The sequence below is a fragment of the Choristoneura fumiferana genome, chromosome 2, assembly GCF_025370935.1.
Source record: "Choristoneura fumiferana chromosome 2, NRCan_CFum_1, whole genome shotgun sequence".
In the NCBI taxonomy this organism is placed as follows: Eukaryota; Metazoa; Arthropoda; class Insecta; order Lepidoptera; family Tortricidae; genus Choristoneura; species Choristoneura fumiferana.
In genome coordinates, this window is record NC_133473.1 from 20,473,852 (window position 1) to 20,489,784 (window position 15,933).

Below are 15,933 nucleotides of genomic sequence, written 5' to 3' on the forward strand. Positions count from 1 at the left end.
TAAAGCTGCTCTCTCGCGTTCGCACGAATACGCGAAACGACAAGACATTGTAGGACGACCTTCTCTCGTCTATATACTTTTTGACTGCCCAAGTTGGTGCACTGCAACTGGTCGACTCTGCAGGCTGTGCGCGAATTCGTGGCTTTAATCGCCATGTTTATAATGTGCGGAACATTTATACCGCGTATAAATGTTTGCGCGTATATGAATTCTTCTTGTTACGTATTAATTTATCTCTAGAATATGTGGACAGCAATGATATATATATATGTAATATCATTGGTGGACAGTTTTTTTATTACATTTGCCACTACCATAATATTATCCCTGGGGTTTAGCTACTCTGAAAAATTCAAAGGCACGATACGAAGTTTGATCGTACTACAGTTAGGGCCGGATTTAGAGGTGTGCAGGCCGTGGGGCAAGAGGGAAGTGGGGAACCCCCGGCCCCCCATCCAAACTATTTTCCAAATAAAATTAACAATATAATAATAATGTTTGCGCAGAATACTTTTTGGATGGCAAACGAGCAAGTGGGTCTCCTGGTGGTATTAGAGTATGGGGGATATGATTGTTCACAATGAAGTAGTAAAACACACAACGCCATACGATATACAAAATGATGGGAAAACACAATAAGTTTTCTATAGAACAAATATGTCAGTCAGAAGACAGTTGGTAAAAAGCGAAGTCTATACCCGCACCGCACATGCGCATAAAAGAAAGAAAGAAAATATTTAATTGCCAACAGTATAAACAATACAAGACAACAATATAAACAATACAAGATAGTAGTCTGTCCTGCGGCAAAAGGAGCAAACTCAGCTAATGCTGCGCTTACGCGGAAGCTGCCAGCGCTGTTTTGATAAGGCATTATCAAAACGGATACGGAAATACAGTTGCCACAAGAGATCACCACCCATAAACATCTGCAACACCAGGGGTATTGCAGATGCATTGCCAACCTAGAGGCCTAAGATGGGTTACCTCAAATGCCAGTAATTTCACCGGCTGTCTTACTCTCCACGCCGAAACACAACAGTGCAAGCACTGCTGCTTCACGGCAGGATTAGCGAGCAAGATGGTGGTAGCAATCCGGGCGGACCTTGCACAAGGTCCTACCACCTGCAAACTTTAGGTAAAGGTAAGACAGCGGGGAAAAAATATCAAAGGAAACGTTAGTGTTTAAACGTCGGAATAAAAAAAAACTGAAGTTTCTATTGTGGCCCCTCTTTTGTGGAGGCCCCAGATGCTCTCCCCTAAATCCGGCCCTGACTACTTGCCTACTATATCTAATCCAGTCTAGTAATTGAAGTGTAATAAAATATAACTAATGTTCAATCAAACTACATAATATCAATACCATATGTCGTGTCAATCGAATCATTAGATGATTTTAGAATGTCTATCCATACTAATATTATAAATGCGAAATTGTGCGAGTTTGTATGTTTGTCCGTCTTTCACGTCGAAACGGAGCGACGGATCGACGTGATTTTTGGCATAGATAGTTTATCACATTCACCTGACTTCCACAGGTGCCATTGACGCAAATGTATGAATAATTATGACAGCGGCACTGGGCGAAGTTCCGAAAACGCATATGCGCTTCGGTGGCAGTGAATGCATTAAAGGCCAGAGTGACAGAGGCTACTTTTTATCCCGGAAAATGCAGTTCCTGATGGAACAGCGCGCGATAACCGAATTTCACGCGGGCGAAGCCGCGGGCAAAAGCTAGTAGTTAAATAAGGGCTGGTAAAAATATAAAATAAAAATAAAACAGTAGATTCTTAAATTACTTTATTCCCTTAAGCTATGAATTCATACGGGATGGGAGCCAGTAGCACAGGCTTATCATAGCCGCTGACAATGTGGGCGGGTTTGGGCGCAGCAGGCTGCCTCTTCAGCTTGACAACCTTGTTGGCGGCCTTAGCTTCCTTCAGAGCCTTCTCATTCTCCTTGACGCGCCTCAGGAAGTCCTCTCGGCACTTGGAGTGCTTGACATGCTCAATACGGATGTTGATGCGCTTGGGGATGATGCGGCCACCAACTCGCTTGTTTACAATGACTCCTAAGGCGTGGGCTGTGACGTTGTATACGCGGCCAGTCTTGCCATGGTAGACCTTGTGGGGCATACCCTTTTGGACTGCACCATTACCCTGGAATGATAAAAGTTATAAAAGATTTCAATTGAGTTGTAGTAGAGAATAAGTTAAAGCTAATGTGTAAACTCAAACTATGCTTGGCTTGAGTTGGATTCACTTTAAGTAGCAAAAGAGTGAAATCAGGCCACTGCTCAGATAAGATTATCGCATGCTCTTCTTTGCTTGTGTCAGTAGAGTAAAAATTTGTTGTCCAGCTAACTTAACTTTAATTTAAATTACGTGAATTTTAATTAGTCAACTCAAGTCATATTTTTTCGGAATTTGCACAACACTAACAGCTAACATTTATTTATTAGAACAATATTTGCATTACTCATGGAGGTCAGTTAATCAATAATTACAATGGATTTCACATACTTGGTATTTTAATTTTGCTTAGAAAATCAATAACTTTACTTGACTATTAAACAGGTAATGACTGAGGAAAACTGGGGATTGGCAGTACTGTTATTAATTTGGATGCAATCTCGAAAAATTAACATGAATCACCTAATATTTTCCAGGACTAATCCCACATCCTAATGAAAGGAAAAATATATTTTTAGATAAATATAGTGATGATTTGATCAATTTGGTAGAATGGTTATGGAATACACTCTACCTTATAGACATTTGGACCTATTTATGCAAACAGGATCCAACCCACACGTGGCTAGTTTTGAGAAAAATCGGTTTTTGTTTAAAACATGCGAACAAAATTTTCTATAAACATCTCAAAAAAAGTTTGAATGCAAAATTTTAGACAACGGTAAGTTTTTTGTTGTCTTATACTCGTTTTCCAAAAAATAATAATATTTAGGGACGTTTTTCTTCAAAAAGTCAATGGATCTTTTTTGCAAAAATGCTCATGTGTGGGTTGGTTCCTATTTGATTTAATAGAAATTAAAATTGTAAATAATATAATAAAATATACATATGTTATTTCAATTTACTTTATTGAAAATAAATGCTTATACTTACAGGAAATCTTTTTTACCATTAAAAAGTTCTAGAAAAAATAAAAAAAATGTGAATAATCAAATCATACATTTCAAAACATCACTCATTTACTAAAAGAATATAAAACAGAATCTCAGTTTTCTTTTTTACCATTAAAAAGTTCTAGAAAAAATAAAAACTTTTGTGAATAATCATACATTTCAAAACATGAAAAGAATATAAAACAGAATCTCAGTTATCGAAATAATTTTCTTCCAACTCGAAGTCAAGTTCACCAGAAAAGCCTTCCAGGTCATCTTCAATATGTTTGTCTGCATCGAGATTGACGTAAAAACTGTGGTACTCCTGAGGAATCAGGTGCAGAAGGCTCTTTAAGTCTTTCAACTTTGCCTCTGGTATGGTTTTCCTGTAGGCCAAAGAGGCTCCATTATTTCTTTTGAAATAGCTGGTTGCCTCACGCGACCAATTTTTTTAATGTCTAATTCCTTAAATGTCTATCATGAGCGGATAGTTCACCGCATGAACCAAAACAGAAAAAAAACTACTGATGGGGATAAAGTGTCATGGTTAAGTACTAAAGAAATTGAACTAAAAAAGGTGAAATGTACAAGATTTACATGCGGTCGAACTTTTATGAAGATTTTAAGGAATTAGACATTAAAAAAATTGGTCGCGTGAGGCAACCAGCTATTTCAAAAGAAATAATGGAGCCTCTTTGGCCTACAGGAAAACCAATACCAGAGGCAAAGTTGAAAGACTTAAAGAGCCTTCTGCACCTGATTCCTCAGGAGTACCACAGTTTTTACGTCAATCTCGATGCAGACAAACATATTGAAGATGACCTGGAAGGCTTTTCTGGTGAACTTGACTTCGAGTTGGAAGAAAATTATTTCGATAACTGAGATTCTGTTTTATATTCTTTTCATGTTTTGAAATGTATGATTATTCACAAAAGTTTTTATTTTTTCTAGAACATTTTAATGGTAAAAAAGAAAACAGATTCTGTTTTATATTCTTTTAGTAAATGAGTGATGTTTTGAAATGTATGATTATTCACAATTTTTTTATTTTTTCTAGAACTTTTTAATGGTATAAAAGATTTCCTGTAAGTATAAGCATTTATTTTCAATAAAGTAAATTGAAATAACATATGTATATTTTATTATATTATTTACAATTTTAATTTCTATTAAATCAAATAGGAACCAACCCACACATGAGCATTTTTGCAAAAAAGATCCATTGACTTTTTGAAGAAAAACGTCCCTAAATATTATTATTTTTTGGAAAACGAGTATAAGACAACAAAAAACTTACCGTTGTCTAAAATTTTGCATTCAAACTTTTTTTTAGATGTTTATAGAAAATTTTGTTCGCATGTTTTAAACAAAAACCGATTTTTCTCAAAACTAGCCACGTGTGGGTTGGATCCTGTTTGCATAAATAGGCCCAATTAAATTTAACAAGTAACCATATTGTGTGAATCTTTATGAAAGTTTAGGCTTTGTCAATTTTTGTTTTGCAAACAAGATGCATCCCGCATGGTCCCTTGTGAAAATTTTGAGTCCGTCAGTTTTTATTTTGCAAACGAGATCCAACCCGCATGGTCCCTTATGAAAATTTAGACTGCGTCAGTTTTTATTTTGCAAACGGGATCCAACCCACATGGTCCCTTCTGAAAATATATAAATTTGCGATTATGGGGAACCAAGCGACATGGATCCATTTATAAAAAATAAAACATTAACATTTTGTAGAATACAGAGTTATCATACAGCATGAATCTTATTAGCTTATTATGAGGTTGTTGCTATCACGTTTGGTAACTTTGTTGACTTAATGTTTTGATATGAGATAGTTGCCAGATCAATTTGATATTTAAGTAGGTCGATAGAAGGTGCATTTTAAAAGCTTTCTGTGTATTTAACTCAATTTTGACAGGAGTGTGGGTTGGATCCTGTTTGCATAAATAGGTCCATTTGTAAAGGAACTGTTCAATAGCTTTAATTAAAATATATAGTAGACTATGATCTTATCTTTTCGTCGAGGTTTTAAGAGTAAGAGAACTAAGACCTTGGATAGATTTCGATGGATCAACTAACCCTAATGTCAACGATGTCTCCAACTTTGTACACTTTCATGTACGTGGAGAGCGGGATGGTGCCATGTGTGCGGAATCTGCGGGCGAATAGATCCCTCGTTCCGCGGCGGTAACCCTTTGAGTTCGTCATCTTGTCGCCTGAAACCAAACCAACGTTGTATAGCACCGACAAATGCACGTGGACGCAACTATGTCACTTATCACAAAAAATACCAAACTATTTCGATAAAATATTGTTTAAACATATAATTTGCACGCCAATTTACATTTTATTAAGCATTAAAGGTGGTTTTTGAATTAAATTCTACATTTTAACGAAATAATACGATAATCACCTTTGCTTACAAAGCTTGACGGATAAAGAAAGAGGTTAGTTTAGTCGGGTGTAGTTATTGTACGACCTGGACAATGCTCGACCGATTTTGTACGACCTGATAATTCAATCACATGTCACTTGGAACACGGGTCGAGCTTTATCACCCCGTGCCAATTTTGTGCAACCTGCTATTGTACGACCTGATTTTGTACGACCTAATAATCGGAACTCACTTTTGACAGCCAGTAATCGATTCACATGATCGGTGGTCAAGAGTGAAAATCTAGGGATGGAGTGTGCTTAAAAATTACAGCTAACTGGTTGTCGATTTATCGATATTATCAACTGTCATAGATAAGTAAAGACGTACGATGAGATTAAGAAAGATTTGTTTTTTTCTAGATTGGAAAGGTGAAATCAGGTAAATATAAATTATTCATTTGTACTTAAGTAAATAAGATCATCTAAATCGATGAAGATAACTATAATATTATAGTTTCATTTAATTCAGGCAGGACTGGATCGTTAGGTGTGAGGTTATTTTATTTGTTTACACTGGTAGTGACTGTATGTCAAGTCAAATGGGCCAGAAAACTGGTACGATGTGGATCATGTGGATAGGTTAAATACAGTGACAGGCCGGTTACCCATGTACCGGTTTTGGTTAACGCCGTTATGGTAATTCATGCTACTTATTTCCGTCAAAATGAGTACTGTGTCGATGCAGGTTTGATCAGAAAACAACCGCTAAACGCTAGTTTCTCTGTAAAAGTTCGCGTGGCGCTGCCACGAATACTCAGAATAAAATTTGAACTGATCGTTCATCCACCATTACCTCTCATATTTCGTTTTCTAGAATTTTTTTACCGTACAACGGCAAAAACTACTAGACACTGGCAAAATTGTCCTCTGATGGACAGCCATATTTTTTAAAGAAACAACAACAAATTTGAACTGTGTAAGTACTTATTACAAATTATTAATAATTGCCTCGTGAAAACCTCGTAAGTACCAAAAATTTGCATACATAGTGTTTTTCTTTTAATGCGGTCGTGTATCACAAGATTTTCTCATGAATAGAATTATAAAACATTTTTGAAAAATTATGTTAGGTTAGGTACTTGCAAGGTTTTCACACGGCGGTGATGTGCTGTTATGTTATTAGTTCAAAACTCAACACAAGTATGTTTTGCTGGCTTATCCACCCCCTGAGTCAGAAGAAAAATAGGCAAATATTTATAAACTCCTTTTAAGTGCAAGTCTATGGGCGGTGGTGATCTCTTACCATCAGGAGACCCACTTGTTCATTTGACATCCAGTCTAATAAAAAAAAATCATGTATTAAAGCTATTTTGCCTATATACCTGCTAATTTTCAAGTCTAGTACAGGACAATAGGAAAAAAATACAATTATAGTTAACCTCTTTTTTTATGATTTTTGGACATTCACCAGGATTTAGATTTCTTTTCTTGTCTTGTTGTACAATCAACTATGAATCAATAGACTATCACCACCACCAAACCAACCAGCCAGCTATCCACGAAAATATGCAGATTTTGAGTTACACAACAAATTAACATTTTTTTGGGGATTGTTCCTGTGTGTCAGTGTTTCTGCATGTGTATCTATTTTATAACCAGTAAACGGTTTTTTACTGGTTTTGGATGCCCTATCTTTTTTTGTCTTCAGTCTGTTGTAGTGCATACTTCCTGTGCCTTTCAGTTTTGTTGCCAATTGATTTGTGATTTGATAATCTGGCCTGATACAATTTGCTATATTTTACAATTTCCTGCTTAATTGTGCCCTATCTGACATGGATATTATATATATATATATATAGACGACCAGAGGGCCTAGTGGTTAGAGAACCTGACTACGAAGCTTGAGGTCCCGGGTTCGATTCCCGTGTCGGGGCAGATATTTGTATGAAAAATACGAATGTTTGTTCTCGGGTCTTGGGTGTTTAATATGTATTTATGTATGTATCTTTCTATATAATTATATTTATCCGTTGCTTAGTACCCATAACACAAGCTTTGCTAAGCTTACTTTGGAACTAGGTCAATTGGTGTGAATTGTCCCTTGATATTTATATATATATAAATAATAGGAATGTATCTATTTGTTCCCTAATATATGATCCCTAACATAACATTACAATACAATAACTCTTTCTACCAATCAATGATCATTCTACCAAAAAAGTTATTTAAAGAATAACCAATGCTCACAGTATATATAAACATGACATGAGCATAATCCAGCCCTCTAGCTATGTGCTCAAAAGGAGTAGGTACCTACTGTAAATAATAGTTTCTGAATATTTACTGGACTACATAAAATTACTAGATGGTTTACATATTATAAAAAAACAACAATTTTTAAGTATGCAAATGCTTTTATAATTTAGATGAAAGAAAGCAAGGAAATAGTTTGTAAAAACATAATTTCATATGAAATTGGGTTGATCAACTTTTTCTTGTCACTCGTTGCTATAGTTACAGTCTCCTGGTCTCTTCAAACCATAAGTTTATATTATCAGCGCATATTTAAATTTTACTTCAAGCCATTTTGAAAAAATCTTTCTTGACTGCAGTGAAACCTACGAATTAATGTGCGAATTCGCGAATTTATTAAAAATATCACCACTTTAATTTATAGATAAGCTTATGATAGTTTAGCATAAATGGCATATCTGATTAAATAACAATGAATGACCTTCAATGTGAACTTTATTATTCATTATCAATATCTGATCAAATTTTCTCAGTCAGTATTAATAACTATAATTACAAATAAACAATTACCTGTAGGAAACACTGATTTATTTCGTAAAATATTTAATTTATTACAAACACAGCCCTTTTATAGTCTTTCAATATCAAATATAGTATAATACGAGGTTTATACAGCGCCACACAGTGAAATTGATCAAGACGAAACGTATCGTTAATAAATGCCATCCTTGTTATTTATGAACGCATTCTGCAAGAATAAGCAAGCGAGATATAGTCTACCAGTTTATATTTGTTAGTGAAATACGTCAACGACCAGCCTCGCTTGCCACTCAAGGGTGACAGCGTGCCAGTCTCTGCCACAAGTGTACCCACGCTTATCCATAGGATTAATATTGCCAAACATGCATTTTTGTGGTAGTTTTAAGCCCCTCTATAATTGCTATTGAAATGGAAAATTCATCATGGTCTTAGAATATTGTGATAAAAAGTAGTGTATGTATTATTCCAGATGTCCTATCTACATGCAAATTAATCCAAATCCATCTAGCCATTTTAGTGTGAAAGGTAACAAACATACATACACACACGCACATACTCGCAAGCTTTCGCATTTCCTACTAATATTATGAATGCAAAAGTTTGTAAATCTGTTTCTTTGTTTGTTTGTTACTTCATCACGTCTAAACTGCTAAACCAATTTAGATGAAATTCGGGATACAGATAGTTTGCATCCCCGGGAAGGACATGGATAGTTTTTATCCGGAAAATGGCAAAGTTGTGAAAACTGAATTCTACATGGACGGAGTCGTGGGTAAAAGGCTACTTCAGTAATAAATAAAATACGAGAAATCAAGTGTAGATGGTTAATTGAGCGTATTGCCGATGATCCTACTAATATTGTAAATGCTGGCAATGTAGCAGCAACACACTTACTAACTGAGCCTTTAGCGCACGATACTGTCGCCGTCCACTTTCATATTGACAAAAATTAACTAAAATAATCATCTCATTTAAGCTATTAATCAACCGTTCTCTTCATGTAAATATAACAACCACAAATAAAATAAAAACCAATGTATGTGATTTCAGTTTCAAGATTGGTTTTTGAAATCTTTTTGTATTTTTTATATCAATTCCAAATTTTTGTTACTCATACAAGAAATACAAAAAGATTGTATATTATGTTGCATGTTTCAGAATGGACAGGTACTGCAGGGTTGCATACCATGCCTTGCAGGAAACCTAGCTGCTAAACCTTTTCCTAAAAATGGAGGGAAACGAGCAACCAAGCCTCTGGAGCTGGTGCATTCTGATGTATGCGGACCGTTGCGAGTGAGCAGCTTGAGTGGTGCGAACTACATTGTCACATTCACTGATGATTTCACCAGGAAGAGCTTCGCCTATGTGATGAAAAATAAATCAGAGGTATGTAACCGTTTCATAGAATTTAAAAATTTTGTAGAGAAACAGACAGGTTTATCAATTAAATGTCTTAGAAGTGATAATGGGTAAGAGTATATTAATAATATTTTTTTTCTGGGTTTTTTATATAAAGAGGGGATTGTGCATCAGACTACGGTACCATACTGTCCTCACCAAAATTCTTCTTCAGCAGTCAGGTCTTCCACAGCAGTTCTGAGGAGAAGCAGTGATGACTGCTATTTATCTCAAAAATAGGTCTCCCACAGCAGCTTTAGATGGACAAATACCTGAGGAAGTGTGGACTGGGTCCAAAATCATCCTTACTCACCTCTAGTGTTTGGGTGTAAGGCTTATGCACTTGTCCCAAGTGTCAAAAGGAAAAAGTTGGATGTCAGATGTAAACCATATATTTTTGTGGGTTATTCTACAACCACTAAAGGTTACAGGTTGGCGGATCCTTTAGATCCCAGAAATATTCTCTTATCCCGTGATGTTTTATTTTTAGAAGATCAATTTTTTAATAATGGACATAATATTGAGAATAATTTTAATGATAATAATTAATTTATATTATTGAATGGTCCTAATTTATTATGTGATCATTTTAATTCGAATTTAATTAATAATAATGAAATGAGCAGTAATAGTGAGTCAGATAAGTCGGAGTTAAATAACAAATAACAGTGATATTACATCATCTATTTTTGCAGATGCTTGTGACACGAGCAACGATGAGGACAGCTCCGCTGAGTGTCCGGCAGGTGGCGCAGGTGTAGAGCCAGTGTGGTCGCCGTGCGTGGGATCAGCTGGAGGGGAAGCCGAGGTCGGCTCGTCGTCTAGTTCTCGTCCGATTCGTAGTACACGATCGGTGCCGCCAAAAAGGTATACTGATTATGACTTATCTCTACTTGCTCAGGATTTACTTCTTGATGAGCCACAAACTTACAAGGAAGCTATAAGCAGTCTCAACAGTGAGGAGTGGGTAAACGCTATGAAACGTGAGTACAACTCTTTAATCGAGAATAACGTCTGGAAATTAGTGGATAGGCCCAAAAATAAAAATATTGTAAAATGCAAATGGGTATTCAAGGCGAAATGCGACGCCTCAGGTAATTTCCAGCAGTTGAAAGCTCGATTAGTAGCGAGGGGGTTTACACAAAAAGAAGAGGTAGATTATAAAGATACATTTTCCCCAGTTGTACGCCACTCTACTATGAAATTGTTATTTAATTTGGCTAATGAATATAATTTAAACATTGACCATATTGATGTAAATACTGCATTTTTAAATGGTAGTTTAAATGAGGTCATTTATATGGAGCAGCCACAAGGTTTCAGTGATAATAATAATAAAGATAAAGTCTGTTTACAATTTTAAAGGCTTTACAAAGGCTAGTAGAATGTGGTATTGCAAGGTAAATGACTTGTTAACTAAAAATAAATTTACTCAAAGTAAATGTGAACCCTGTGTCTATTACCTTAAAAATGTTAAAGAGTTAATTATTATAGCTCTATATGTGGATGATTTTTATATAATTTACAGGTCAAATAGCTCTATTATTAAGACTGTATTAAATGTTAGAGCAAGAATTCAGTATTAAAAATTTAGAGCCTGTACAAAATTACTTGAGTATTAGAGTAACTAGAGATAGAGTTAAGGTACCTATTTTAAAATTGGACCAATATATCTATGTTAAGAATGTACTCAAGGGCTTTGGTATGTCACATTGTATACACAGTACTACACAGTACCGGTCAAAAGTTTAAGTTCACTCTGCGAAATAAGGTTATCATATTAAATTATGTTCAGAATATATTTTGAATTTCAAACGTTTAATTGTTCCCACGACTACCAAATAACAATAAAAATACCTCTTGCAGGAAGCGTTTTATGTTATTCGGAAAATTTGATCCATTTAATATTTTTTTCCTGTATTTCCTATGAGATTTTGTGGAGTTAGACATCATTTAAAATGGGTCGCAAAGCCGATTTGAGTGTCGAAACTCGTGCTGTTATTGTAGCTCTGTCAAATGAGGGCTACACAACGCGGAAAATCGCTGAAAAAATGAAGGTATCTCAAACCGCTGTCGTGAGTACTTTGAAACGAAAACAAGAAACCGGTCTTAATTGCAGTCGATCTCGATCAGGTAGGCCAGAAGTCACGTCTAAAAGCGAAGACCAATTTATTTGCGTGCAGAGCAAACGCCAACGTACTCCAACTGCTCCAGAAAATTGCGAAGAATTCAACGCCATCCGAGAACAGCGAGTATCGGTTTCGACAGTGCAACGGCCGCGTCTGCGAAACTATGGTCAAAAAGGTCGTATTGCTGCCAAAAAACCCTTGTTACGTAGTCAGAATAAAGATATGAGGTTGAAATGGGCTCAGAAACACAAAAACTGGACGTCTGAACAGTGGTCTAAAGTTTTATTTTCTGACGAATCGAAGTTTGAAATTTTGGGGGGAGACGTCGTCAATATGTCTGACGACAAGTAGGCGAACGAATGATAAAGCTATGCGTGATGCCAACAGTGAAGCACGGTGGAGGATCGGTTATGGGGACTGGGGATGCTTTGCGGGTGATAAAGTTGGTGATCTCGTGAGTCAATGGCATAAGGATAAGAAAATGTATCATAACATTTTGCAACGTCACGCATATCCATCTGGAAAACGAATTGTAGGCAGAGGTTTTGTTTTTCAACAAGACAACTATCCCAAGCATACTTCGAAGTTGTGCAAGAACTACATTTCATAGAAAGAAAAAACAAAAAGAATTAAAATATATGGATTGGCCTCCTCAATCCGATTGAGTTGTTATGGGATGAATTGGACAGGAGTGTGAGAAAAATGCGTCCAACCAATAAAGAACAGCTTTGGGAATACCTGCATATTTGTTGGAATTAAATTTCGGCAACGACACTGCAAAAATTAATTACGCGAATGCCGAAAGTGTGTGCGGCAGTGTTGAAAGCAAAAGGCGGATATATCTACTATATCACGAAAAAACTTTACCACGAAAACTTAATCACGACAGACTATATCACGAAAAGACTTTACCACGAATAGACTTTTATCACGAAAAATGTTTTGAAACTTCTTCACGCTGAAACGGCTGGAGGGATTTAGATGAAATTTGGCAAAAAGTTAGTTTATAATCTGGATTAAAACATAGGATACTTTTTATCCCAATATTCCCACGGGATAGGGATAAAATTTTGAAATAACAACCGCTAGGCTTAGATACATGAAATTTGGTATGTAGATAGTTGAACGTCTGAAATAACACGTAAATAGCTTTTTGACCCGATATTCCCACGGGATACCCAGGATAAAATCTCGAAATAACAACCACTGGGCTTAGAGCCATGAAATTTGGTATGTAGGTAGCTGGACCTCTGCAATAACACATAGGTTATTTTTCATTCCGATATTCCCACGGGATAGGGATAAAATTTCGAAATAACAACCGCTAGGCTTAGATACATGAAATTGGTATGTAGATAGTTGGACTGCTGGAATAACACGTAGATAACTTTTTGACCCGATATTCCCACGGGATAACAAGGTATAAAATCTCGAAAAAACAACCACTGGGCTTAGAGCCACGAAATTTGGTATGTAGGTAGCTGGCCCTCTGGAATAACACATAGGTTATTTTTTACTCCGATATTCCCACGGGATAGGGATAAAATTTTGAAATAACAACTGCTAGGCTTAGATACATGAAATTTGGTATGTAGATAGTTGGACGTCTGAAATAACACATAGATAACTTTTTGACCCGATTTTCCCACGGGATACCCAGGGATAAAATCCCAAATAACAACCGCTGGGCGTAGAGCCCTGAAATTTAGTATGTAGGTAGCTGGACCTCTGGAATAAGTTACTTTTGTCCCGATACTCCCACGGGATAGGATAAAATCTTTAATCATCAAACATACAAACACACACACTTTCACATTTATAATATTAGTATGGATTTATATGTGGCTGTTTATCTCACGCCTATATTCATTTTAGACGTGTATTATATTGTACGATATATGTATGTGTAGGTGTATTTTTGTTGCGTTTTAATATTCTGAAATAAGGTTGCCATGAGGAGACCGCTCTTAAGCGATAAGACTGCCTATTGCTTTTTTCTCTCATTGTACCTGTTTTCTGTATAGCTTACTTTTTCTGGTGTACAATAAAGAGTAATTGTATTGTATAGGTAGGTGAGTTAAAATTAGTTTGAAATTAGTTTAAAAATTCAGTGAATTAGCGCATAATTAGTAGCCAGTACCAGAGACAATAGACCTTTAAATCAGCCCTAAAAAGCGCCTTCTTTATTTTGTTTGTGAAATTATAATGTGCGGATTAAAGTACCTACAAGAGTAGAAAAAAAGTATTAGAAGACTTAACTACTCGTTAACTTGTAAAGCCTTACCTACTTTGCTGATCTTTCCATCCGCCTGCAAAAACACGCATTTTTCTATTTTTTTTTTAAGTGAAAACAACGGTTTTTGAGACATCAATGCAGTTTTCCTATTGCTTTCTTCTTTTTTAGGGTTCCGTACCTAAAGGGTGCCAACGGGACCCTATTACTGAGACTCCACTGTGTCTGTCTGTCGGCGGCCGAGTCGCCTAGCAACGGCTAGCTATGTCGTTTGAATATTTACCTACTTTTAGGTTTGCGATTTTAATGATGTTTTATACAGGTTTCGATAGTAAAATTAGTGACTGTCTAATTTATTTGTTTTTGTGCCAAATTTATGAACCACAAACCTCAATGAAGCCAACTTTAATAAAGCGCTCGTCAAATCTGCACTGTCATCACTATGTTTGCCTATTGTTTTTAACACTAGAACAATCGACTCGCACTTGACCAATTTTTGTTCTATATTTAGCTATGAATTGCTGTTTCGCAAATAAATTAATTTGAATTTGAAGATGAGCTCTGCTTGAGTTAGATGGATTTTTGTGATTTGTGTGTGTTCTTGCAGTGTGAAGTTGGAGGAACTGCATGAACACACATTTCTTGCATAAACGTAGCTATCATTAAGGTTGCAGGTGAGCAAAAGTAGGTAATTGTTTTAGTTCATCCGTTTTCTTTATGTAATACTTACATATAATATCTAAATACATAATCCATACTAAATAGTGTTATTGACAACTTACATTGCGATTATTGATTAAAATTGCTTTTTTCTGTTATTAATCTATCTATTTCCTTTATTATCCGGGCTGCTATAAAAAAAACCTAACATCGAAGGCTAGCCTTCTGAACCTAACCTATCCGAGTCGCTTCTGCTCCGAACCGTCTTGCTCGCTCGCTTCGCTCGCTCGTACAAATCAAGCAGCGCTTTGAGAAAGACCATCATTGCCAAGAAGAAGGCGCCGCAAGAAACTTGTGAAAACCGCAAAATACTTAAAAACTACAGTATTCAATTAAAGTAAAAATTACAAAATAATAATAATAATACAGAGATGTACGGGGTCCATTAGTTACAAATCTATCCCGTGGGATTGTCCGGATAAATACTAGCGTATGTGTTATTCTAGACATCCAGCTACCTTCATACCAAATTTCTTGACTCTGAGCCCAGCGGTTATTATTTCAAGATATTATCCCTATCCCGTGGGAATATCGGAGTGAAAAATAACCTATGTGTTATTCCAGAGGTCCAGCTACCTACATACCAAATTTCATGGCTCTAAGCCCAGCGGTTGTTATTTCGAAATTTTATCCCTATCCCGTGGGAATATCGGAATAAAAAGTATCCTATGTTTTAATCCAGATTATAAACTAACTTTTTGCCAAATTTCATCTAAATCCCTCGAGCCGTTTCAGCGTGAAGAAGTTTCAAACATTTTTCGTGATAAAGTCTATTCGTGATAAAGTCTATTCGTGATATAGTTTTCGTGATAAAGTTTTTTCGTGATAAAGTCTATTCGTGATATAGTCTATTCGTGACTTAGTTTTCGTGATAAAGTCGTTCGTGAAAAAGTTTTCGTGAAATAGTTTTCGTGATATGGTCTTTTCGTGATAAAGTTCATTTCGTGATAAAGTTTTTTCGTGATAAAGTCGTTCGTGAAAAAGTTTTCGTGAAAAAGTTTTTCGTGGTTAAGTACTGACACGGCTTCATTTAACCGAAATTACAGATGAACCTACTTGACCGCTACTGTAGACTCTATTCAAATTTTTACTTTTACTGTCATCCCGTAAAACCTAAATGAAAATACGAACTGAAATATAGATGCACAGATCTG

General features: G+C 35.9%; 1 protein-coding gene across 2 annotated transcripts; it reads right to left on the reverse strand.

Moving 5' to 3' along the window:
• Positions 1-1,783: 1,783 nt before the first annotated feature.
• On the reverse strand, positions 1,784-5,647 carry RpL21 (ribosomal protein L21). 2 transcript variants are annotated; one of them, XM_074111118.1, is made up of 3 exons: positions 5,541-5,647; positions 5,207-5,343; positions 1,784-2,159 (listed from the first exon to the last, which is right to left on the reverse strand). In XM_074111118.1, exons 2-3 carry the CDS (start codon positions 5,333-5,335, stop codon positions 1,809-1,811), a joined length of 480 nt encoding a protein of 159 aa, XP_073967219.1. In that variant the 5' UTR covers positions 5,336-5,343; positions 5,541-5,647; the 3' UTR covers positions 1,784-1,808. The 2 variants fall into 2 exon arrangements, with proteins under 2 accessions (XP_073967219.1, XP_073967220.1); XM_074111119.1 differs by lacking the exon at positions 5,541-5,647 and adding an exon at positions 5,472-5,533.
• Between the last annotated feature and the right edge of the window lie 10,286 nt (positions 5,648-15,933).

Bases quoted from the DNA above. Each gene is read 5' to 3' on its own strand.
- RpL21 (XM_074111118.1), bottom strand. From the start codon at position 5,335: ATGACGAACTCAAAGGGTTACCGCCGCGGAACGAGGGATCTATTCGCC. The intron at 2,160-5,206 runs GTTAGTTGATCC...TTATCATTCCAG, and splicing joins GAGACATCGTTGACATTAGG to GGTAATGGTGCAGTCCAAAA.